The sequence below is a fragment of the Oratosquilla oratoria genome, chromosome 2 (genome assembly GCF_046742065.1).
Source record: "Oratosquilla oratoria isolate Oo_2021 chromosome 2, ASM4674206v1, whole genome shotgun sequence".
In the NCBI taxonomy this organism is placed as follows: Eukaryota; Metazoa; Arthropoda; class Malacostraca; order Stomatopoda; family Squillidae; genus Oratosquilla; species Oratosquilla oratoria.
Genome location: NC_134778.1, coordinates 12,008,922 through 12,036,421, shown reverse-complemented (window position 1 = coordinate 12,036,421; position 27,500 = coordinate 12,008,922). Strand labels below are relative to the sequence as shown.

At 37.1% G+C, this 27,500-nt stretch overlaps 1 protein-coding gene across 1 annotated transcript in view; it reads right to left on the bottom strand.

Annotated features, from left to right (window-relative positions):
* LOC143033675 (zwei Ig domain protein zig-8-like) overlaps nucleotides 1-27,500 on the bottom strand; it is a 168,675-nt gene that overhangs the window by 52,821 nt on the left and 88,354 nt on the right. Inside the window, exon 3 of the mRNA XM_076199167.1 lies at nucleotides 22,423-22,633. Coding sequence (XP_076055282.1) covers nucleotides 22,423-22,633 — 211 coding nt within the window. The remainder of the gene's footprint in view (nucleotides 1-22,422; nucleotides 22,634-27,500) is intronic.

The following is a 27,500-nucleotide window of genomic DNA, read 5'->3' as shown; positions in this document are numbered from 1 at the left end:
TCCTTGTTTCCAAGCTTTTCCCATTTTGCCTAATAGAATTTTTGTTATAATCTTTGGAAGAAATTTTATACACTACCCCGTTATTGTTAGTCGGGCTGTTCTTGGTAAGGGTTCTTTCGATAGTGTGGCCATATTTAATTAATACTTTGACATATAATTTCTACAGGATTTTTTTTAGCGGCACTGTTTCATTGATTAAGATTACGGACGGGTTATTTTAATTATTTTCTAATATTCAAACTATTTCCTATTTCATTATAAACAAAATTCTGGGTCTGAAATCCTGTAAGTTCTTCAATACATAGAAATGTAATCTTGAGCTATGGACATTTCAAATGTGATAGATTGTTGACCAAGTTGGTGATTAAAAAGTATCCACTAAGTCTAAGCGAGGAAGTTGAGGTCATGCACTTATGTGTATACATTATTAGGACGAAAGAAACATACGAGTTATATGTGCAGTTATATATATACAGCGAGAACGGGCACTGGGTATAAATAAAAACTATAATGATGTTTTATTTGTTATTTACATTATTATAGTTTTTATTTATTAATTTATTATGACGAATGTGGATGGAGGTAAAGGGAACACGGACTGAGGGAAATACTTTTATTCCTGACTAGTTTCTTCCTCTGAAGAAGCCACTCAGGCGAAACTAGTCAGGAATAAAAGTATTTCCCTCAGCTCGTGTTCCCTTTACCTCCTCTGAAGAAGCCACTCAGGCGAAACTAGTGAGGAATAAAAGTATTTCCCTCAGCTCGTGTTCCCTTTACCTCCTCTGAAGAAGCCACTCAGGCGAAACTTGTCAGGAATAAAAGTATTTCCCTCAGCCCGTGTTCCCTTTACCTCCTATCCACAGTCATGCACTTAATTAATCAATTGTGCATTCCATCCTCCCCGCTGTTGTTTCCCCCATGTCCATGTTCCTTCCCTTTTATGTATCTAACCATAACCATCTGTCTCACTTTGTCAGAAGATGTAATACACGAAAGTACTTACTGTCCACAGTTTTCTCTTCTGTGGTGATATTGTATGTATATATATATATATATATATATATATATATATATATATATATATATATATATATATATATATATAATATATATATATATATATATATATATATATATATATATATATATATATATATATATATATATGTATACAAATGGTTCTTAATCTAGTGGATATATAGTGACTAAGAAGCAGCGTGTAAGTAAATAATTGTGTAAAGTTAATTGGAGTAGGGGGCAGTGTGTTATGAACGTCGAGTATCTCTCTGTTTGCCTCTCTTTCTCTCCCTCCCTCCCTCCCTCCCTCTCTCTCTCTCTCTCTCTCTCTCTCTCTCTCTCTCTCTCTCTCTCTCTCTCTCTCTCTCTCTCTCTCTCTCTCTCTCTCTCTCTTTCTTTCTCTTTCTCTTTCTCCCTCTAGTTTTTAAATGATAATATTATTTGTTGGTTTCTATATGAATTGAACGTCTGTAATCTGACAATGTGAACTATCCTTGACATTTGCTCTATTGTACGACATAGATTGTATTCGTGTTTATATAATTCTATATTTTAATTCTAATCTCGTTATCTCCGATATTTCTGCCTTGACATTAGAATTCATATGTTTTATCTAATATTGTTTGTTCCGTTTTCTTGTTCTATGGTGTTGGAGTTGATTGCAGTCCGTGCTATTTGACATTAACTGTTAAGTTGCTTTGCGTTGACCACAAGTACAATAATTGCTGTTTTTACGTTGCGCGAGCAGTTATATTTATTGTCTCAGCCTGATATGTTTAGTTACTTTTTATTCGTTCATCTGTTTTATAATAAAGGCGTTCTTTCCACCAGGAACGTTGTTTGCGCTTGATCTCATGTTAAATAAGAGAGCAATTTGTACTTTTTCGTACGCATTACAGCCATAGCATTTTGTATCTTTGCTACCATTGCTTGCCCTTTTTACAATTAGAGGTCATATTTTTCCAGAGCTCCAAATCTTATCTATTGGGCTAATTACAGCTGCAGTATCTGCCACATTTGTTTCTTGTGGGCGTCCTTAGGTTCCTGTTATACATACATACATATACCAAGGCTTTTTCCCCCTTACGAGGGGGGTAGCCAAAAAGAAAAAGGCATAAAATCACTCCCACCCATTCCATCCCTGAATACACTCCACACCCCTCCACCCTCCCTCTTATCTTAGCACCTCCTAGATGACGGGTCATCCCTGCACCTTGTCCACTGCCCTGAGTCAGAAGCAGTGTCGCAAGACACAGCACATCCACAGCAAGGCCGCTTCATTAAATCGGCGACCCCCCCTCTCCGTCCCCCCATTGCATAAAATTGCATTGCATCAAAGTGTAGGTTCCTGTTATACTTAAGGTTTATAACATCCACAATAATGTCTATAAATACCCCATATTGATTCCTTCCCTGGAATAACGTTTACTGTTTCTTTTACTTATATTTGTCTTTATCGTCTTACCACGTTGATGTTACTCTTAAAAGTTGGATTTTGTGAGTTTCTCCTGACCCTGATAACCCACATCTTCGTTGTCTATAGTGCGATTCACACGATTAATGTTTCGGCACCAAGTTCCCGTTTTCTCGGCAGCTTTTTCCCGCTTTGCTCGTGTGAATCGCGGTTCGCACGAGCAAAGCGAGAAAAAGTTGCTGAGAAAACTGGAACTTGGTCCCGAAACGCTACTCGTGTGAACTGCGCTTGAATATACAATCATTATAAACAACAATTCATCTTAAAATTTTCATCCATACCTTGTTAAATACCTCGTACATCCTTATAATTTTTTATATTAATGATCTAGAACCTGTGTAATTTTCTACAATTATGTTTGTATTTTTTAGATTACGAGAAGGCTTTTGACTCGGTAGAACAAATTGCAATACTAAACTCACTACACAAGCAGGGTGCAAACGAACAGATCGTAAGGGTTTTAGAAAAGATTTATGCGAAAGGTACCGCTATAATTCGACTACATAAAGATACAAAAAAGATCAAGATCGAGAGAGTAGAACGTCAAGGCGATACAATTTCATCCAAATTATCTACAACTTGTTTGGAAGATATTTTTAGAAAGTTGGGTTGGGAATAGAAAAATTGGAAGATCGAGAGTAAGTTGGGTGAGAGAGCAGATTAGAGTGAAAGATATTGTGGAGGCGGCAAAAGAGAGGAAGTGGAATTGGGCAGGTAAGTTGGTGCGAATGACTGATGAGCGATGGAGCAAGTGTGTTACTGAGTGGACGCCGCGAGATGGGAAGCGTGGAAGAGTAAGACCAGACAGAAGGTGGAGAGACGAGATTGAAAGGTTTGCAGGAGTGACGTGGCAGAGGTTTGCGCGGTCGTGTGAATCATGGAATGCTATGAAGGAGGCCTTTGTTCAACAGTGAACTCAGGTTGGCTGATTTGATTGACTGATTCCTAAATTCTGTCTTCTTCCATATTATTTCTTTGGGTCTAACCACACTTCTTTTTATGCTACGATTTTATACTTTGCATTACGTTACTAATTACTTCATTTGATTTAGGCAACTCTTAGTACAGCCTCTGCTGCAAGTCACGAACCACTCATTGTTCCCAGTACACCTATAAAATCATCATAAGTTGTATTTTTTCTTCGCAATATTTACTTTAAAAAAACTGTCTTATTGTATATCAAGGGCAGCAATAGAATATACATTTGTATAGTGGAAACCGAATTATTGTTGGAAAGTCTTCCAGCCGACTGTTCATTCATTACAAAAAAAAAAAAAAAGTGCTAAATTGCCTTGTTGTAAGTGTTCTTATCCCTCTATAAGTTTGGGTCTTAACCTTGCTATCCACATACCTACAGAAGGAGTTAATCCCTACTTTCACGTCCATGTCTTCACGTTCCACCACTCCTTAAAGAAAATCCAGTAATTAAAAGAAAAAATCTAAGAAACACGGTTTCTAGTTTTATTGCTCATTTCTATATATGTTTAGAGAAATCCCTGCTTGTTCCTTTGCTCTCTCCCCAGGAAATTACTCACGTCTCCTCTCACTGTCGAAGCTAATAACCACTGATCTAATCCCTTTTCTTAAAAAAATGTATAAATAAGATAAAAAATGAGTGAATAGATAGCTAGATAGATGAATAAATACATAAATAAATAAATGAATAAATAAATCAATAAAAAACAGGCCTCAGAATGTCCATTAATAGTTTTCTCTTCAATGAAACCAACGTTTTAATCTTTCCTTCTTCCACGTTTGAAATTTCTTTGCAAACATTACCTCAGTTTGCTATTTGCCGACTTAATTTCATACATTTCTGCCGCTTGCTCTCTCCGGTACATATCTACATATACTTTCTCTTAATAACTATTGCAATATCTGCTGGTTTTATGCTCCTGTAGCTAATCTCACTTTCCCACACAACAGATGCATTCGTCCGCCTTGTTTCCTCTCGTTATTATTATTTTTAAATTTATTTTTATTTGTTTTTCGTAAGTCCTAAATCAGTGTCTCAACATCCAAAGTACTTCTCCCTTTATTTATGAGTGCAATGTTATTTTGAGGAGTAGTTCTCAATTAGTTTTTTGTCACAACATAATTCATGTTTGTTAGTGTGTGCGCCGTTGGTTTGTGAGTACAGTTTCCTTTCTTTGTTGGATTGTGTCGTTGCTGACCAAAGGATTACAAAGGCGGAGCATGCCGACAGGAGACCTTTTGGTCCATATCTAGGTCGGATGCGAAAAAAATCATAATAATAATAAATTAATAAATAAAAACTATAATAATATGAATAACAAATAAACATTATTATAGTTTTTATTTATACCCAGTGCCCGTTCTCACTGTATATATATAACTGCACATATAACTCATATGTTTCTTTCGTCCTAATTTACAACAAGTGCGTGGGTTGGATTCTCGTTTCTTCTCTTATACTCCCTTCTTCACTTCATGACCCTACCACTCACTAACCTTATTTTTATCTCCTCCCTGCTACCACAGAAAAACTATGTCTTATAGAAAAAATCTGAAAACATATTTGAAACCAACAGAAAAAGTTCTATCAAGTTCACATCCTTTTGCTTGTGGCACATGTATTTTGATAAATTTTGTTGACCAGTGTTACTAGTAGAGCCACCCCTTTCCTCCCTCGTCCTCTCCTGATTCCCGACACACTCCTCACTACACTCCCAAACTCAACATCAGCTCTTTTTCAACTTAGTTTCACTTAATGTCAAATATAATGCCCGTCTCTTATATTTTACCCCCATCTGTGCAACAACCACGCACATTAAAAGACCCAAACATTAGGGTTATGTTTAGAAAACTCCTCCCAGACCGTGTTTAGCCTTGACTTCTCATAGAGCTGGATGCCTAGTCCCTTCACTCCATCCCGTTTAGCCACCTTTATGACCCGTGTGGGAAGACTCGGTGGCAGTATTTTGTTTTCTTCCTCCTAACACAGAGGACAAAGGCAGAAGTGGAAATATAAACTTAAAGAAGTCGCACAAGATAATATTGAGAGTGTGGAGGAACAACATTACGGAGGGACAGTGAAAGTTCAATAAAATAGCATAATTTCTCTATAAGTAGATTTCCTCTGACATAGAGAAAATGATGTGTGCCTCTTGTCCGTACGGGCGCCCAATATAGTCCCTATAGTTTCGGATGCATGCTACTACGCAAAATATACTGCGCAATAATATGTAGCCAATATCCAAGACGGGGTACATATACATATACATGTACATATATACATATACATGTACATATATACATATACATATACATATACATATACATATACATATACATATATACATATACATATACATATACATATACATATACATATACATATACATATATACATATACATATACATATACAAATACATCAGAATACAAAGGATGAATGAGAAACATAACCAAACAACTGGAAAGGATAACTGAAAATTGCACAAATATAACGGAAATGGGCGACTTTAACTGAGTAAAGGTAATGTGGGGTGAACAGGAGATAGATGGGAATGAAGATTCTTGGGGAAACATATTGATGAACATGACAATGAATAATATAATGACCCAATGGTTGAAGGAACCAGCAAGAGGCAACTGCAAGTATGGATTTGATTTTAACCAGTATTACGAAAGAAGAGTTGGAAGTAGAAAAGGATGAAGATAGGGAACATGTTTCAAACACCATAACAATGGAACAAAGTCAAATGTTTATATATTTAAAAAAAAAAAAAAAACAATAGATGTGAGAAAGGCCTCCGAGTTCGATGGTATTGTACAAATTGCGACAGTGCGACTCTGCTTGACCCGAACTTAAAAAAACAAAAAAACAAAAAAAATCTTCTTACAGTAGCATCGTCCCTATACTGGTGACCCGAGTGAGGATCGTGGATTCGCCTCCCGTTGCTGCCGCCCCCACCGCTGCTCCAAACTCTCCTAACGACCACTGAGGGACGTGTCGATGCTCCTGCTGGCTCCGTTGGCTATAGGTAGGAGGCGGGCGAAGGACAGCATCTCGACGTATGCTGGGCTTAGTTTAATGTTCCCCAGTGGTCGTTGGGAGAGTTGGAGAGGCAGCAACGGGTCCTCACTCGGGTCACCAGTGTAGGGACGATGCTACTGAGAGAAAAAAATGTAAGATAAGTTCGTCTCCTTTATTTGTAAGGTAAAATTTAATCTATTTTACTTGCGGCCAGGAGCGTAATTACATAATTGCACTGGATTAGGTTAGGTCGGGTCAAGCAGAGTCGCACTGTCATAAGCGCGTCAGGTCTAGCCATGTGGGGACAACATGTACTGTACGCCACGTAGTTCTCGCGATTTGTAAAATACCATGTGGCTCTGAGGCCTCTCTCACTTATATTGATTTTTTTTTCAAAATATATAAACATTTGACTTTGTTCCAATGTTATAGTCTTTGAAATATGTTTTTTATCTTCTTCCTTTTCTCCTTTCAACTCCTTTTTCGTATTAGATACTGGTTAAGACCAAATCTATACTTGCAGTTGCCTCTTGCTGGTTTCTTCGACCATTGAGTCATCATATCATTCATTGTCATTTTCATAAATATGTTTCCCCACGAATCTTCATTTCCATCTATCTCCTGTTCATCCCATATTACCTTTACTCAGTTAAAGTCGCCCATTACCGTTATATTTGTGCAATTTTCAGTTATCCTTTCCAGTTGTTTGGCTATATTTCTCATTCACCCTTTGTATTCTGATTTAGTCCATGTGTTTTTTGAGCTATATACGCCACTGCGATGTCTCTTTTTCCTCCTTCTCACATGGAATTATCATATGCTTTATCTCAGCCATTCCTTTTCCTATTGCCACTCCCTCCATTTCTATGCTTCTTTTCATTGTCATCGTCGCATCATCTCCAGTTTTTCCACTCATGTCCACCATCCCATATGTTATACTTTCCTTCTCCTACGCAATATCAGTACATTGAGCTTGGTTTCGGCGAAGCAAATTATGCCTTGTGTTTTCGCCTGTAGATACACATTTATTTCTAACGTGTTTGTGTGTGTATTTCCTTTGCTTTACTTTCGTTTCGTACGTCTCTAAATTATCACCACTGTCTTTAGTCCCTTCCCATTTCTTCACTCTTACCCACCTTTCTCTTATCACTTCTTTTTCTGTATTAGTTTACATATTTTTAAGTCATTAGCCCCTGTGCCTACAAGTACTCCTCTTTTCAATGTCCATGTAGTGTACTCCAGACAATGGAGAATGAAATGTTTGTAGATTTTCTTTTCTTTCTTGAATATCGGTTACACAACGTGCCTCTCCAGGCACAATTTATGAATCCCGTGAGAACTCGCATTGTTAGGTGTTTTCTCCTCCTCCACCTTTTCTCCAATCAGATTTGTTGTTACAAGCCTATACACAATATTGTCTACTTAAGCAATCTCGAATTTCTGCATAATTTACATAGGTTACAAAATTTCTGCGTCCGCAAATTATATACACGTCATACAGGCTCCCGACCATTTTTATGACTAGGCGGAGAGGAGCTTGCGTAAACCTTCGCCTACGAACTGTGCTGTTTACAAACATCCGATCCATAAAAATACAGCTCTCACCATCTACCCCACTTTATACTAGTCTGTTACAATGTGTGTGTGTGTGTTTGTGCGTGTATGTTTGTTTATGTATGTATTTGTGTGTGTGTGTGTGTGTGTGTGTGTGTGTGCGTGTTTGTGTATGCATGTGTATGTGTGTGCGTGTCTGTGTGTAAGAAAATATCTTTCTATTATACAAAAAATATTTTTCCTATTATTTTTTCGAATTGATAATAGAAATAAACAATAAGAATAAAATTTGGCCAAATGTCTGTTTATCCATATGTTCACTCGGTCAAATGCTTGTTGGTCATATGTCCACTCGGTCAAATGTCCGTCGGCTAATTGTCCGTCGGCCAAATGTCCGGCCACGGTGTGTATGTGTGTGTGTGTGTGTGTGTGTGTGTGTGTGAATCTACCAAATTGTGATATACATGAAAGAAGCTATAATTGTGAGATTGTGTTCTTTTCTTCAACTATCATACTAAGCTTTGAATTGTGTATGTGTGTGTGTGTGTACATGTTCATATAGACGCGTTTCCTCATGGGAATGTGTACAATAATGGATTCATGATTGTGGACATGTAGGGGTCTGTGGTTGCGTGGTTGCGTTTGGATATATTGTTTATGTCTAATTTGACGTATTTTCTAGGACTGCGTAATCATGATGTAGATTTACATACTTGTATGTAATCTGTATATGTGCAAAAGTTGAGACACTATTAAACAGAATAATAGTTGTTTAAAAAATTATATGCAAATTTAGAATTTCAACTTCTTGGTGACTAAAAGAAATAGAGTAATACTTTTTTTTTTCAAAGAACAGTCATTTGTAAAACTTGAGAAGAAACTTTGAATAACCGGAAAATAAAAACAAGATCATCAACTTCACCGGCTTTCACTTTCACCTTTCTTAAAAAACAAAAAACAAAAAAACAAAAACAAAACCGCGAAGATGAGCAAAGTGGCACTTAAAAAAAAAAAAAAGGAAAATACCAAATGGTATTGAAGTTGATATATTGCTATTGCTACCGAGGGAATATCTCGGAGATTAATCAAAGAGCCTGACGGCAACCATAACAAAGGGAAATAGGCTTCCTTCTTGATTATTTCTACATATGGCTCTTTACTACTCACACATTTTTTTTTTCCAAATTTTTAATCACAGTGATTAAAATAATTCAGACAGGATTTTTAGTGCATTACTTGGTCAGATACAGGGAAACAATATTGATAAAATGAATAAATAGATAGACATACAAGTAGCTGCCTAGTGTAGGCCTTATGGTCTCTTGCAGTCTCCTTCATTGTTATGTTATGTTATGTTATGTTATGTTATGTTATGTTATGTTATGTTATGTTATGTTATGTTATGTTATGTTATGTTATGTTATGTTATGTAGGCAAGCAGACATTCTTTCGTATTGCTTCGGTGTTTATCCTACCAATTCTATTTACAAGTTTGTTCTATTTACTATTTACTATTTTAGAGAACTTATTTCCTTAGATCCAAAACCGGGCTACTTCAACATTATTTCGTCATCACCTGTCTATTTTTACTTGTGTTTCATACATCCTATATTGAAATCTTTTAAACAATCTTCCTTTCTAACTCTTTTATTTGAAGTAAACTCTGTTTGTCAGCGCGTTTGTGTGTTCATTCATTCACATACATATCTATTTGTTTATCTATTTTGTTTAATTGTTTGCTTGTTTATAAATCTATTCATTTACTCATTTATCTGTCTATATATTCCATTTACTTATAATTTGGTTATATATGTATTTATTTGATTAATTTTTTTTTATCTGTGCAGTCATTCATTAATTTTTCATTCATCCATGTGTTAGACTTACTACGTATGTAACTGTTGACATCTTGGGTACAGTTTTCCAGAATTGTAACTGACTTTTTCAATTGCGCCAGTCTCAGTTTCCTTCGTGCTGCCCATGTTCTGGAACCAACTAATTCCGGTTGTCACTTTCTCCTATTCCTTTTCACTCTTTTTCAACCTCCCCTTTTCTCTTTTTTGTTATATTCACTGTTAACTCTGTGTCTGCTTTCAAATTTATTGCTCTGCACGTTGAAGCCTCTTTTCTACTTATGCGACTTGTAAGGAATTAAAAATTCATTTCTATAACATATTTCATAATCCTGTAATTGCCATCTTCAGTCGCCTCCTCAAGCCATCAATGTCCTTGATATTTTTCTCGTTTCATCTTGCTCTTCCGTTTCACATTATTACTTATTTTCTGTCTTCGCTCCTTCGTTCCATATTCTTCAGCAATGACTGTCCACAATCATTAGACTCTATTGCTATGGTGACGTGCTATAAAAATCTTATTTTGTATGACGATAGATGCTTTTGTTAAGCTTAGAGGATGTCACCAGGCTATCCAGATATTTGGGCACAGGACATTTGGGCACACGACATGTGGACACAGGACATTTGGTCACAAAGTACTGGGTGCGACATTTGGTCACAAAGTACTGGGTGCGACATTTGGGCACAGCATAATTCGGAGGGTTAATGGTTAAATTTAGTTCGTATGTTTTTTTTATCATCAATACAGGGTGTTCACCTTATTGCATTTTGAATAATTCATTTTTATATGCCTTTATTACGTGTATCGCCCTCAAGCTAAACAGATAGTTTTAGTTGGAAACTAGTATGTTATAACACATTTGTAAAAGATCACTGTTAACCCACTATCGGAGAAATAATAACGGTAAGTACTTTCCGTTATTATTTCTCCGATAGTGGGTTAACAGTGATAAATAGTTTTAGGTTTAATTCCAAAACAAGATCATGGACCAAACTACTCGTAAATAAATGGTTCACTATTATTTCAATTCTATCGTGATGTCCTATTTAAACTGGATTACGTTCTAATTAAGATCTTCCACTTCATTTCTGCTTTGTTCTAATTACGTCTGTTTTCATATCTTTTTGATAATTTTAACATTTTCTACGGGTCTCGCCTCTTTTATATAGAGTTTGGGGCGTTATTCTTTAAAAAAAATGTGCGGTATGGTAACAATAATGATCTGTACATCTTTTGAACACAAAACTCCCCATTCTTAAACTGAACACTGCAGCAATTGTTCTCTATTTTTACTTTCTGTTCAACGAAAACCAATTTCAGTCAGCCAGAGAAATCCGTCGCTGTTTGTATGAGTCTTGAGCCCATTCTTGTTAACCATAGGTGGTGATCAGTCTTACAAAGATTTCCTATTTGCCGTCAGTAGAATTTATTCACTCAAGGGGATCCTTTCGATGTATAAGAGTTAACAAAGTTTGTTTCCTCATGAGCTAAAATCTTGTCTAAATATAGATCTATGTTACATATTCTTCTTCGCTGGAAATTCCGACCACCATTTGTTATGACATTTTTCTATAGTTCCTAGTGTTTAAAAAAAAAATGAAGATGGAGCCTCGCACTGTACTTCTTTACACTTGAAAGAATAGTCATGCTGTCGCATGATCAGACGACCGAAGTGGACAGTTATATTATTGTAGGGTAGTTCTCTTTATTCTGAATATAAAATTCGAAACTCCCTTATATTCGGAGGGAAACTACCTCTCGGCAATACTCCCTGAAATCCGGAAACTTCTGGTATGTTTCCAAATATCAATGAACATGTTTTCATTCGAATATGAAACAGTTCCAAGTTATAAGGCTACAGAGAGAACTATCTGGAATCAACTTCATCAGATTAGCATATGCATTGTGGTTTACCGACGCTTCTATATATACGAACAATCTCGGCCCTGACTGACACACTTTACAATTATTGATCTTACGATCTCCAGTAAAATTTAGAGTTAAGTTTCAGTAAATTGTAAGCTACCCCCAAGAATATGGTTCGATAATTTGGAATAAAATAAACAAATCATATAAAGCATGAAATAAAGTCACTGATGTACGCATAGCATATATTATGTATAAGACGAATGCAATTGATTTGAGATTGTGGCCAAGGACGAGACATACTAATTGTATAGTTCCACGATCCACATTTTCTACCACGCCTAGGCTCATAGAGGGGCGAAACATATGCCATTCTATTTAGAAGCAACGGGAGTTTTGATGTCAAGAGCAATTCCCAAACGTTGCCAACTGGGAGCTCGGTAGTTACTCACGAAATATATTTGCACTTTAAAATGCACTTGAATTATACATATTAATAAATGAAGTTGAATAATCATGACTATACGTAAGAATAATTCTACTTTAGAATATTATTATGAGGTTATAAAGGTTCTCTGTAACAGGCGGCGGATACTTAAAACTCATTAAATTACTAGATCATGGAGGCTGTAACTAATTTACAATCTCAAATTTAACAATATGGCTACAAAGTCCCTTACAACCTATACTCAAACATCTGTCTCGGACAATGTAACCATGATCTTGTATATCGTGGAGTTCACAATAACCGGTCTTGGCACTCATCAGCTAATATTGGTTGAAGCCAATGAAAACATAGCTTGTCATGGGGCTTCAGCCAATGACAACACATAATCTCGTAGCCGCTAAATGTAAGCGCAGAAGAGTCGCGTGCTAGAAATACATGCGGAAAAGAGCAAATTAACTGATGATGAGGTCATGGTGATAATTCAAGATCAATAAGTAAATTCAAAATATTTTTCCCTAAAAATTCTGCAAATTTTTTTTACTTTAGTTTACAATGAAAATATTTGTGGAATCTATACCTACAGGTAAAATTATTTCTGGTTCGACAAAACATGAAAATAGTCTCGAGAGACGTAATAAGATGCGGCAGGTCATTGAGTTTGCATATACAGAACTTAAGAATCACCCCCCACTCCATAATAACGATAACGCTTAACCTCTTACAGACGCTGGAAGTGATTCTTATTTTTCACGTCAAGGTTACAAAATAGAACCAAAATGGGGTCACTCAACCCACTGGCGACCACGTTTGATCATCGGTGGAGTTTCTGTAAACATAAACATCCAATAAATGATGTGATACAAAAATTGCAATTCTCTCACAGCTACCCATGAACTGTTGAAATTCTCGCCGACTTACAATGTCCACTTGCCAGCAAAGATGGCTGCCCCTATGCATTGAGAATGGGTTGTAAGTAGTTACAATGGGCAGAGTTATAAGACCTTTTACGAACTGCAATATTGTAAATTGTTTTGAATATCCATTGCACTGCTTCTGTCAGAGTTTCAGATAGCTAGGATTAATAGGTCTCTATATGTAATACATATTCACTAGGCGCCAAGGATATACATCATATATATTTAGAAATGTAATCATGTGTATATTATTTGGTTATTCTTATTAGGTATAAAAAATATGGAATATTGAAGAAAAGTCAGCATTCAATAAATTATCCCAATGAAAGTTATAGTGTTGTCATAATGCTTTCAGCATGTTTGTGCTGTGTATTTATGACACTTTAATGGTGATAAGTTGATATAACATAAAAAAGTTTCTACGCTCAATATTTTTCATAATGTCAGTCTGCAAGCCACCTTTGAATGGTAGACACATGTGCACACATCTCTAATTGTTGCTGAATACATAAATGTATCAACATATGGAGCTTCATTTTCTGGTGAATGACGCCATAGCGCTGATTTAGGTTCTTTTAAATCATACGCTAGCGATTACTCGCCATCAATTTACATTTCTTTTGTTATATCTTGATGCTGACCTGTTGTCATTATTATTATGACTGTTATTTTACTCTCTCAATATGGATCCCAGACTCCAGATCTTTACTTACATATAGTAACAATCTCCATGACCTTATAAGTTACAGTGAGTTTTAAGTATTCGCCGCCTGTTACAGCGAACCTTTCTAACCTCATAATAACATTCTAAAGTAGATATATTCTTACGTATAGTCATGATGATTCAACTTCATTGGTTAGTATGTATAACTCAAGTGCATTTTAAAATGCAAATATATTTCGTGAGTAACTATCGTGCTTCCAGTTGGTAGCGTTTGGGAACTGTTTTTGATATCGGAACCCTTGTTGCTTCCAAAATGAAGGACATATATTTCTCGCCTCTAGGAGCCCAGGCGTGGTAGAAACTGTGGATCATGACTGTACACATGCATATTTGAATGATATGAACACGTTTAGGGTTAGTTACACAAGCTTGTATGCATTTATGTATCAGTGGAGAGTAGGGATATATGTAACTTAGCGTTCAGCTGAAACATGACATGCCCAATGACGTTACACTACCTGTCTCAGAGATGCTTCTGGCAGTGACCAATATTACCTCTGCTCCAGAGATGTATTTACCTAATTTTAGTGTACTAAAAGACTCAACGCTCGTGGGTTTCCGTCCCCTACTCTAATTTATCATATGCTTCAAATTCATGGATGGTTAATTTTTTTTTTTACATTAAATTCCAATAATTACAAATATTTTTGAATTCGTGTATTGTTTCAGGCTGGGCTATATCACTTTCTAAACTACTGAAGGTATTTATATATCTATATGGACTCTGCGGCGGTGCAGTCTCCAACTTCGCCAGAATTGTATACGACACCCTCAAACAGGAAATGAATATGAGAGTGAGAGTGACCTACAGCAACCCCCCTCCCCAATTCTTGAATCAATGTCATTATAGCATACTTGTCGGCAAGGAATAAGTAAATGCTATATCGGAGTTCTCGATGCCTTCTAACATCACCGACCTCCGATCCTCTACGGATCTCATGAACCAGATGGCTGGGTTTACCCTCAGCATCTAAACCTCTTCACTCGCTCTTGAGCTCTCGGAACACGTTCCAATTGTCCACTGCCCATGACAAAACCTCCCGCAAAACAAAGGAAGCCTTCGTTCAACCCCTCCTCATAGCTCAGTTTTATTTCACTTTTGTGTCTGTCCTTTAGGCAGACGTATCACGTCTGAGCAGCACAATCATGACAATAGTTTAGGTTTTGGTTTAGTGCGAATACTGTTTTTTTCCGGGTATCAACATCGGATACAGTTATACTGATTTGGAGCTATTTGGTTCAGTCTGGGCAACGTGGAAGTGTGAGTACTTCCTGCGTGGTCTTCATACTATCAACGACATCACGATTCATAGGTCTATTCTGTTCCCCATTCACAACACGTGCGCCTGTCAATTAATTCCGACAGTTGTCCCCCGGACTCGAACCCGGGACTTCCGTGTGGCAGGTCGTCGCTCTTCCAACTATGCTACCGAGACTACAAGATTCTTCAACCTCGGGGTCAGTCTCGGTAGCATAGTTGGAAGAGCGACGACCTGCCACGCGTAAGTCTCGGGTTCGAGTCAGGGGACAACTGTTGGAATTATTTGATTTACATCGTCGTCATTAGCGATTCTATTCAAGACGTACGCCTGTATTGTATCTAGAACCCTAGGCTTCCGGATTTTTGTTCACCAGCAATTGCGTAAGGGATCAGTGCTGTTTATTGGGGATGCCCACTCGCAAATTCCAGTGGAGGGCCCAAGTGCATATGATGGTACAGTGGGCAACAGGACAAGTATCTGCATATGTGACGTATTATTATCTTGGAGTTACCACACCACACGTTCTGCCTCTTTGTCTCCATCTCCTCCTCCTACGCTCAACACCACGTCGCTCACTCCACACTTGACCGACACAGTAATTCAAGATCTACGCCAGCCAGCCTCCACTGATGATGTCTGGAAACATCTCAAGACACGTGTCGAGAAACGTTTCCTTGGCACTCGGAACAAGCTCGATGAATTTCTTCGTCCCCTTTTGAAGAATCAAGGACAAGTTCTGCTCGACGGCACCGTCATGACATTTCATGTGTCATGACATGTCATGATGTGTCATGATGTGTCATGATGTGTCATGATGTGTCATGATGTGTCATGATGTGTCATGATGTTTCATGATGTGTCATGATGTTTCATGATGTGTCATGACGTGTTACGATGTAGGAGAGAGGCCAAACGCAGAGTATGGGTTCCAATATATTTGACGTTTCGCCCAGCAGGGCTTCTTCAGAAATAACACAGTTGAGAAACATTTTACTTGTATAGACACGGTAAAGGAAACATGGACTGGAGGTGAAGCATTTATTCCTGACGTTTCGTCTATCGACTTTCTTTGAGAAAGTCGATAGACGAAACATCAGGAATAAAAGCTTCACCTCCAGTCCATGTTTCCTTTACCGTGTATATACAACTTGTTCACATGGATTTTCAAACATTTTACTCCTTATATAGCCCGAGCTTGCGGGGAGAAACAAACATAAAAAGGGTGTATACACAATATGCGCAAATTGCTTGTTACTTGGTTATTAAAATTGCCAATGGTTTATTTATTGCAAAAAATCCACTGTTCTGATTTATATTGTCAATGAGGGATATAAACGCAGATTCAAAACATCTATGTTTCAATGTATGGTTTTATAAAATATGAAAACCATACAATGAAACGTAGATGTTTTGAATCTGCCCTGCTGAGCGAAACGTCAAATATATTGGAATCCATACTCTGCGTTTGGCCTCTTTCCTACAGTGCTGTTGCAGTCGTTGCTGCTTTTACTCACGTGTTACGATACAACATAAAAGATGTGCCACTGTAACACAGTAGCTTATGTAAGTTGTGTTAGGTAATGTTAGTCCACGTACCCTTGCATGAGTTATATAACATTAAAATTGCTCTTACTAGCTATCTTATGGTGCCAATACATAAATTAATGTTGAAATCGACCATAACTAGGTTATCTTAAGTTGGATAATGAGATATAGGACTATGATAATAGGCAACTTATGATCAATGATCAGTTACAGGAGGTTTGCTGCGTAGTACGGCGGAGTACACAAACGGAACGATTTGCAGTGAATGGTCAAGGGTCAATACAACAACGATGGCATAGGGAAGTAGTGCCATCACAAATCGTGCTTTGCTCTTAGCAAGATTCAGATAGATAGTAAATGATAAATTGTAAGCCTTCTTCATACAAAAATAAAGAAGTGGAAGGATTGTGTGAAGACAGGTAAATAGGAATATAAACTAGGCTTATGGGCTAACGGGGCACAAAAGATCCATTAGATATGCCCAGGAAAATTCCGCTGTGTTCCAACACGTCAGCACCAAAAATCATAGTCTCGATCGGGACAAGGTCAAAATTTTATTTAAGTCCAACTGCAGTTTCAGAAGAAAATCGTTGAATCCGCTTTAATAGAAAAATGTCCAAACTTGAACATCTCCAGAGGTCCCGTACATAATCTCACGGCTAGCTGTGAGCCGTTTGGTTAAAAATCTTTACCCTCCTGACCCCGCTCCCCCACCACTTCTGAACCAGCTTCCCTTCTGACCTCACACCTCTACGACATATCCCCTCCCTTCTTACTCCGCCCTGCGCGACGGATTGTCATGTTTTTAGCTATGCTTGTTCTACTCACATCTCAGTTGTATTTATGTCTCTATCATTTCATGTAACCTGTACTTTCCTGATGACGGCTATAGCCATTAGCCAAAATATAGAGGTTATATTTTCTTCTAAGTTTCCTTTTATTCCGACTCTGTGTTCTTCGTGTGTATATATATATATATATATATATATATATATAGTTATATACATATACACACACACACACACACACACACACACACACACACACACACACACATACACACACACACACACATATATATATATATATATATATATTTGCAGAAACCACCGGGAAATTTAAAAAAACAGATACCGAACGTTTTCGTCTATTTAGACATTTTCAAAGGTACCTTTGAAAATGTCTAAATAGACGAAAACGTTCGGTATCTGTTTTTTCAATTTCCCGGTGGTTTCTGCAAAAATAGTTTATCACGTGTGTTTTGTGATTTCTTTGCATATATATATATATATATATATATATATATATATATATATATATATATATATATATGAATGATGGAGAAAGAAACAAGGAAATAGAATTTATTACTGACGTTTCGACCTCACAGTGTCTTTATCAAAGCTTGCAACATTTGGTTACATTCGAACAAAATATACACACACTGCCTTCATATCACAGGCCACCTGGGAAAGCTTATTGCTGGAGTTTTATTATTTTCTGAAACTATTACATGGTTGGTAGGTTTTGCCAGGCATACGAAACCTTCTCTATTATCTATGTTTTCATTGATATTAATATGAGCAGTTTCAATTGCTTTTCTCAAACTTTTTGCATATCCTTTATTAAAAACAACCGCATTATTCCAGTCAGGGAGATGGTCTTGTTCCTCAATGTGCCTAACAATAGAATTAGTTGTCCGGTGTGCTTTTACATAACTTTTATGTTCAATTAACCGTTTTGTAAGTTCTCGACCAGATTCTTCATAGTATGGTGAAGGGCAACTTTTACACGGAATTTCATATACGACACTTTTCATTCGTCGCATTAGTATTTTTATGTTTAATGATCTGGCTGACCTTGTGACCTACTGTCCTCGCTATCCCTATGCCCGCTTTGAAGAACACGAAATACCCCTTTGAAACGCAGCTAGAACATTTTTGGAATAAGCAGTCGAAAATAAAAGATCAATTAAACATATTGCGTAATGAAAAGAGTACGACATCATTACCTCAGTGAACATAAGAACATAAGAACATAAGAATGAAGGAGACTGCAAGAGACCATAAGGGCTACACTAGGCAGCTCCGTATCCATCACCACCCTGTCATCCCCATCCATAAAGCTGTCTAATCGTTTCTTAAAGCAACTGATAGTTTCAGCGCTTACTACATGGTTACTAAGTTTATTCCATTCGTCGACCACCCTATTAGTAAACCAATTCTTGCCTATTTTCTTTTTAAGTCTAAATTTGTCCAGTTTGTAACCATTACTGCGAGTCCACAAACTACATAGACCAGTTTAATATACTAAAAGAGAAGTTAATTCCTAGGAGATTTCTCATAGCTTTAGATAACTCAAGTAAAGGCAACAACATCATAATCACAAGTGCAGATTTAGGTGGAGGCATATTTATAATGAACAAACACGACTATAATAATAAAATGCTAGATCTACTTAATGGTAGTGAAACGTATGAAAAGAAACCATTGGGCCATGAAAAAAAAGAAGGAGAAAACTTCAAAACGAAAGCTAGAAAGAGGTCCATGGGATATCTGGTGAACGTGGAATCTGGAATCTGGAATCTGGTCCATGGAATTGGTCCATCCCTTCCAATTCACCGATCTGGAAACGTTTGATTGAAGAACTGACAAACATACAGTCCCCAATGTGGGGACTTCTGTCTATGGTGTTATGTGAAAGATATCGTGTATCGAACAAAGACACAGGACATTACTGACCTGAAGCAAAGGGTTTCTGATGCCATTGCCACCATTGATGAGGTTATGCTACAGCAAACATGGCAAATATCGAGTACCGTCTTGATGTGCTTTGTGCAACTAATGGTGCCCATATAGAAGTGTATTAAGTGAGTAAAAAACTTTAATAAACGTTGCTTAATATAAAACAAATCTGGTTAAGATATCTGGTCAATTGCCTTTGCAATAAATTTCTAAAATTGTAAAGAGACTTTACGGACACTGTATATATATGTGTATATCTATATATATATATATATCTATATACATCTATATATCTATATATAGATATATAATCTATATATATATCTATATATATGTATATATATATATATATATATATATGTATATATATATGTATATATATATATATGTATATATATACATATATATAATTATATATATACATATATATATATATATATATATATATATATATACATATATATATATACATATATATATATATATATATATATATATATATATATATATAATGTATATAAAACGGAAATCAAATGAGCCGTTAAGATTATACTCCGACAGAGGTAGAAATAAGAGAATGTTATGAAAACCATTTGCATGTTTGCGAGCAAACATAGATATGAAATCATGAAAGAAGTGTTGCTATAAAGGATTGCATCTGAACCCTTTCAGATTAAAAACAAAAGTGCCCCCTAGTATAAAAGGGATTGATCGAGCTGAATACCCTTTCACTGTGAAATGGAAACCACACAATTGGATGAGATTGCCTAATATTAAATGAAATAGAACAAGTAGCCCTTGATAAGGATGGGATTATCATGAATGAATTTCCTGCCTTGCTTTTATCATGTATGAATTCTTTGGGTCCCTGTTTGATATACGTGTATCTTCTCCAACTACGACTCTATGATATAATTTATTTCCATTATTCACTTCGTTACGGAACTGTTTACTACGAATAAAAGGAAAAGTACCACCCTGAAATGGCTGTGTTAATCGAGATAAGCTTTAAGTATCACTTAGTCAGTCTCTTTCATGAGCATCACCTGCTCTCTCATTTTGTGATAAGCTGGCACCATTACCAAAATTATGCTGACAAAATAATAGGCCATTTTTATGAAACGTGACTTTATGTCTCCATATTATACAGCATCCAGAACATTTACTGCTATCTGTCCAGCGTTATCGGCAGTAGCAGAAACCATGTCCTATTCGTATGTATGTACACAGAATTACTGCTCACGAGTATGTTACAACTTTTTCTCCAGCTAGCGTTCTTCCTGTATTTATCATATTTCTTTACTAAACCATATATCCTTTCACACTTTTATGATAAATGGCGATACTATAACTACCAGCTTCAACATTTATCATGTCCCAAGATGGCGTTTTCATATAAGCTGAACATACGTATATACACCAATTCCTCTGATTTATTTGAGCAGTGCACTTAGCAGTGACACAATTTTCCTTACCACCGAGCGTATCCAACCGTCCAACACATTTTTTTTTATCTTATTTAATTTTTCTGTTATGGATATGATACACAGTTTTGGTAATAAGATGGGAGAGGATTATCACCAGAATGAAGAATATTGGAGTAGCAATTACTTGGCTGACTGGGAGATGTGGTGAGAGATGGATTTTTTTTAAAGTGTTTATAGGTGGAGGAAAATAGGCAGTAAAACAAAGAGTTGGAGGAAAGAGAGAAGAAGAGAGAGCAAGAGTAAAAGGAGGACAAGGGAGTAAAAAAAAAGGAGATAAAAGATAATAGATGGAGTTGGAAGAAAGAGAAAGATTCGAGGACGAAGAGAAGGGTAACAGAATAAGCGATAAAACGATAATATGAAAAAGTAAACAAGGAAAATTTAGTAATATAAAGTTTGTAGCGGCGTTTGGTGTAGCAAAAAGGAACAAGAAAGAGGGATAAAGAACGGGAAGAGGAGGCTGGAGTTTGGTAACAGCTAACCGTTGAAAGTGTTGCTTAGTTCCTTATTGGAATAGGAGCCTTGGGGTAACTTTGTCCCAGTTACATCGAGCGCACTGCTACAGCGTTTAGTTTACTCAGCTGAGGATTGCACAGCGATGCTGAAACAGTAAGAGCCAAATGTCGTAGTGCACTGTTACTTATAGGAAACAATGCAACTGGCTATCTATGACATGTGTAAACACATTCACCTTTGTATTTCTCTATTGTTCTGCAAGAAATCTAATTGCTTCTGAGCATTATTTTTGCACTGTTTTGAATTGGTATGTTCTTTTTTTTCCGGAGTGATTGTCTGATAGTTTTTCCGTTGTTGCTACTATTTATTTTTTCTATTTTTATGACACTTTTTAAACTGTGTTGTCGGAGTAAAATGCTTTGGCTGGTCAATAGCTACTATTTTTTTCTTATGTGTCAATTTTGCTGTGTCTAATACACAAATGTGATAATACTTAGGAAAAACAAATACGCACAAAAGTTCTACATTGCTTTGACTATGCAGGAACGACCTAACAAATGCTAAAACGCACGCAAAATGACTTGACTGGTTTTGTCGTAATAAGTGTACACACCTAAAGATCTTGCATGGACTCAGAAATTTGCCTTACGAAGAGAGGCTCAGGCACCTTAACTTACACTCTCTGGAAAGACACAGAGTGCGGGGTGACCTAATAGAGGTGTTCAAGTGGATCAAAGACTTTAACAAGGGTGATGCAAACAAGGTCATCATATTAAAACAACAGGGCAAGACTTGCAGTAATGGTTACAAACTGGACAAATTTAGATTTGAAAAGGAAATAGGCAAGAATTGGTTTACTAATAGGGTGGTCGACGAATGGAATAAACTTAGTAACCATGTAGTAAGCGCTGAAACTATCAGTTGCTTTAAGAAACGATTAGACAATTTTATGGATGTGGATGACAGGTGGTGATGGATAGTGTAGGCCTTGTGGTCTCTTGCAGTCTCCTTCATTCTTATGTTCTTATGTTTTTGGCTATGCAGGAACAATCAAACGAACTCCCATACTACTCACCCACAACCTTGAGATTGACTCGAAACGTTTTGATGGGTTTTGTCGTGATCTGACATTCGTAGTTGCCAGCGTCGCGGTGTTGTACAGACTTGATCCGAAGCGTCCATTCTGTTGTGCCTTTCTGATGTAGAGCTTCAAAGCGTAGGTCCGATGTATACGTGTAACGACCCACGGTTAGTATGCGAAGATCGCGGCTTCGAATCCACGAGACCTTGAACGAAAATAGGACAAAAAGAACTCAGTATTGTAATGTCGTTTTGCAGGTATGCACGAAACACACGGAAAAAAAAAAGAAAAGAAAAAAAATGGCAGTGTTTCTTTCAGTAGGAAATCAAAGTTGCTGTTTTACTATTCACATATTTTTTTCTGTTTACATAAATATTCTTCTTACGAGTTAAAAAAAAGTATTCATATTATGCTACTATTATCAAAATGGTTCAATATTATGTAAGTGTTTATTTTTTTATTTCATAAATGTAGAACCGGTTGAACACAAGTGATATATTGATATTTCATTTATTTTGAAGAAATAAACATGCAGCTCTGTTACTCCACTGAATTTCTACGAATGCAGGGAAAGAATAAATGTGTACCAATTTGTGCTGGAATTTAAAAACACACTTAAAAAGGCATGCGCGCATAAACACAAATAAACGTACATAAACGCCCACATACATACATGCGTACGTTAACACGTGCACGCACATGGAGGATCATGTACACACAAACTCTTTTACATACACATGCATGCACGCACACACACACACACACACACACACACACACACACACACACACACACACACACACACACACACACACACACACACACACACACACACACACACACACACACACACACACACACACACACACACACACACACACACACACACACACACACACACACACACACACACACACACACACACACACACACACACACACACACACACACACACACAAAGACAAGCGGACACAGGAGTACACACTCATCTATATGGGAATATAAGTTTAGAAACTTGTAAAATTGAATTAAAGTAAGAAAATAAAACGATCTATCTATATGCCAAAAGCTTTTTCTCTCTTATAAGGAAAAAGGCACGTGTCTATTTCCATCCATTCCACTCCCTCCACCCCCTTTCCTCCCTCCCATCTTAGCTCCTCATGGATGACGGGTTATCTCTGTATCCCGACCACTGGCCTGGGTCAGAAGCAATGTAGCAAGACACAGTACATCCACAGCAAGGCCGCTTGACTTAATCGGCGACCCACTCCCTTCTGTCCCCTTATGCAGAACGAGGACGGGAAGAAGTCTCTTCGGGCTGCGTCAAAATATCATTCATACATAAACGCCCCCTATCCCCCCCATTCCCTACCCCTCCCCTCCTTGCATCACCGTATCGTCTATACACAGCCACTCTCCACTCACCCTTATCTCCTACCTTCTCCCTTCCTTGCTCAACAGACATTCCCCTCTTGCTCAACGCCCCCTCAGCCCATCCATCCACCTCATCCCCGGTCGTACCATCAAATCCACTCCCCGCACCTCTGCCTTCCACACCTCTTTTACTAATCTCTATTCATTCATTCTTTCCATGTGTCCAAACCATCCCAATACTCATTCATCAGCCCTATCTTTCGTCTCTATTTCCACTTCCGCTCTCCTCTTCACCTCTTCAGTTATCATCTTATTTTCATATTTTATTTAAGAAAAATGATAACTAAAGACTTTTTCTTGCGAGTTCACAATAACAGGATGAAGATTTTATTTTGAAAGGGGACAGGATGATATGACATACAAAGCACTGCAAGGAAACTAAAAGTGTACAGTGATATTATATAAAGATTTACTATCGGCCAGATTGGAGTGATTACTTGATAATAAATGAACTTTATATCTTATAGGCAGTTGAGACCAAGCGTCCAAGCAATGTAGGTCTTCAGCTGGGGAATAATAAATACACGATCTAGTGGAGAGACAGAGTAGATAAAATGGGTGGTGGGTTTTTGTAAGAAACGATATAGCGATGGAAGAAATAACTCTTGTTGGGCGTAAGGCAGAGGCAATTCACATGAAAATTAGTACTAAAGACCCGAATATGAGAGACCTTATGGAACAAATGTCCTTTATAAGACATGAGCTTGGAGTAAAGCTGAATATTAAGAAATGCTATCGGACGCGACTCTCGTCCATAAAAAGAACGGCATCCGGGCAGGATAGCGACTGTCAAAACAGCGACTGTCATAATAGCGACTTCATAAGGGCGACGTAATCAGGTGAGCGACTTTCAAAACGGCGACTGTCTTAACGGCGACCGCGTTATAACAGCGACTGTAATAATAGCGACTTTACTATCAACCGGTCAGAATGGTCGCAGACTTATGTTTCAATTGCTTGTGTTTTCGTGTTTGTATTTGCGTGTTCAGTTGTGTTTACTTTGTGAGATAGGTTCAGAATGAAATATGCTCAAAAGGTCGCAGACTTATGTTTCTATCGCTCATATTTATTTGTTTGTGTTTACATGTTTCACTAAAGTGAATTTACTGGTCGGTTGCTCGGTCGTCGGTTTTTTTTAATTCTCTTAATAATATTTGTCTTTCAATAATAACTAAATAATAATAGCAACATTTAGGATTGGCCGAAACGTCGTACCCTGCAGAGTTTTGGCCGAAACACCAGTGGCCGAAACGTCTGTGGCCGAAACGTCTGTGGCCGAAACATCCTACATTCGATACGCTCCCCTCCTACATGCTCATAATGATGTTGAACTTCTGGACTGGGTTGTTCAAAATCATTTTTTGCACTATCTTGGCGTTAAATCTATCTTGACATTAAACATCATGGTAACACAGAGCGTTACCATGACTTTTAACATCAAGATAAACTAACGCCAGAATTAGTTTTTGAACAACCCAACCCTAGACTCCTTGTTATGATATGTTATCAATGTTAGGCAACTTTTTGTGCAACAATAACACCATTTACCTTAGTCCACAAATGAAAGCTGTATAATTTTAATTTAGATAACTTGGTGCACTGTATAATTTCAATTTAGATAATTTGTTTCAGGAATTCAATTTCGTTTTCACACAGTATATGCAAAAAATATTGTCACTTGAAATGATATATATTTTCTTAATTCTAATAATATATTTCCTTTCAATACTAAGTAAATAATAATAGCAGCATTTGGAGGACTGGCCGAAACGTCCTACGTCGGTTTTTTAATTCTTTTATTATTTTTCTTTCAATGATAGGTAAATAATAATAGCAACATTTAGGATTGGCCGAAACGTCGTACCCTGCAGAGTCTTGGCCGAACCCGAGCCAAAAAGAACAAAGTAACATTATAGTCCTTGTGGGAAACTTTAATTGCAATGAGGTCCAGTGGAGGAATGGGAAACAAGTGGTAATGCAGATTCCTGCGGGAAAACTCAGTTAGATATAGCAATAGAGAACGTAATGACTCAATGGGTAAAGGAGGTGACTTGGTTGACAAATGACAACACCCTCACGAGGTCGGATTTCATAATTGCCAAGGAACTAGGCATCATAGGGTTTTTGAAAATGTGATCCTTTAACAACTGAATTTCATTTGGAAGAAAAAATATAGAGCCAAGGAACGAAATAGAACTGCACGATAAACTCAATTTTTGAAAGGTATGGTTGTCAGGTTTTAAGAATTATTCTGGGAGAGGAGACTTACAAAAATTCATGAATCTCACTGGACCTCTGATTTTTTTTCTGTAGATTTATAACATGGGAGTAAATAAATATGAACCGAGGATTATTGAAAAGATGAAACGAAAACACGACTGACTCAATAAAAAATTGAGATACATAAAAATCCATAGAAAGAGAAAGGTCCAATAAAACAAAAAATATATTACAAGTAGATTAGGTTCAAATGGCTCTGAGCAAATAGAGAAAGGGAAGATCCAATAAAGCAAAGAAAGATTACAAATGAATTAGAAATGGCTACACCAAAATCTACGGAGGAGGTAAGAAAGTTTGGAAAGAGGTATCACAGATAATTGCAAGGATGAACTCAAATAGCTTTACAAGTTTATCAGTGTTAAATTGAGAAACATGAAAGAAGAGCCAAGCTAAATATCGGTGGTGAAGTATTTTAGGAAACTTCAGCTTAGGCTGATATAATGAATGAATTCTTCAAGTTTGTCTTCATAATGAGGAAAAGATTTGTAGAGGAAGGAGAGGTGAGTATTGTTTTGATTTTAGAAAATACAAACGCAGAAATAGGTAAAGTGTTCAACCATTAGGGGTTACTTGATACTACAAAAGCTAAAGGGTATATTGAGGTCTCAAACTGGATACTTAGAAAGTGTAGGATACAGCTGGTGAATATAGTCTTATAGTCAACATAGTCTTATTATGTGTTAATTATAAGGACTAAAAGTAGTACCAATTCATATAGCTGGAAGTAAGGAAACACCACTAAATTACAAGCCGGTATCAATAAGCGGTACAGTAATGAATTCACATGAAAGGTTTGTGAAACATTGATGATTCAGATGTCTTAAAGAGATGGACACAGACAGACAGTCACTTTGGCTTTAGATCTAGAATAGTGGTTCTTAACCTGTGGGGAATTCCCCACTGGTGGGGAATGGCGGAGTTGCCAAGTGGGGAAAACAACAATTAAGAGCCGTGAAATAGAACAAGAAAGCAAAGCGTATATCTACGTAATAAACACTGCATGGGTTAAAATAGAATTTGACAAAGACCGATGCTGTGGTGGGAAATGGAGAGTTGGCTCACTAAAAAGTGGGGAATTGGAGAAAAAAGGTTAAGAACCCCTGATCTAGAAGGTCGTCTGTGACGCATCGATTAAGCTCCTACTCGAGAGTGATTGGTGTACTGAAAGAGATGGAGAGCTAGGTGGATTGTGTATACCTTGATCTTGACAGAGTATTCGGTAAAGCACCTTACGAGCAACATTTTACCTGGGACACCCATAACAAGGATTCTTAGAAGTGTAGTATGGGCACCCAATTTTAATGGGTATATTTGAAGGAGAAAATATAGCGATTTAGCAAGTAAACAACGGCCAGAGG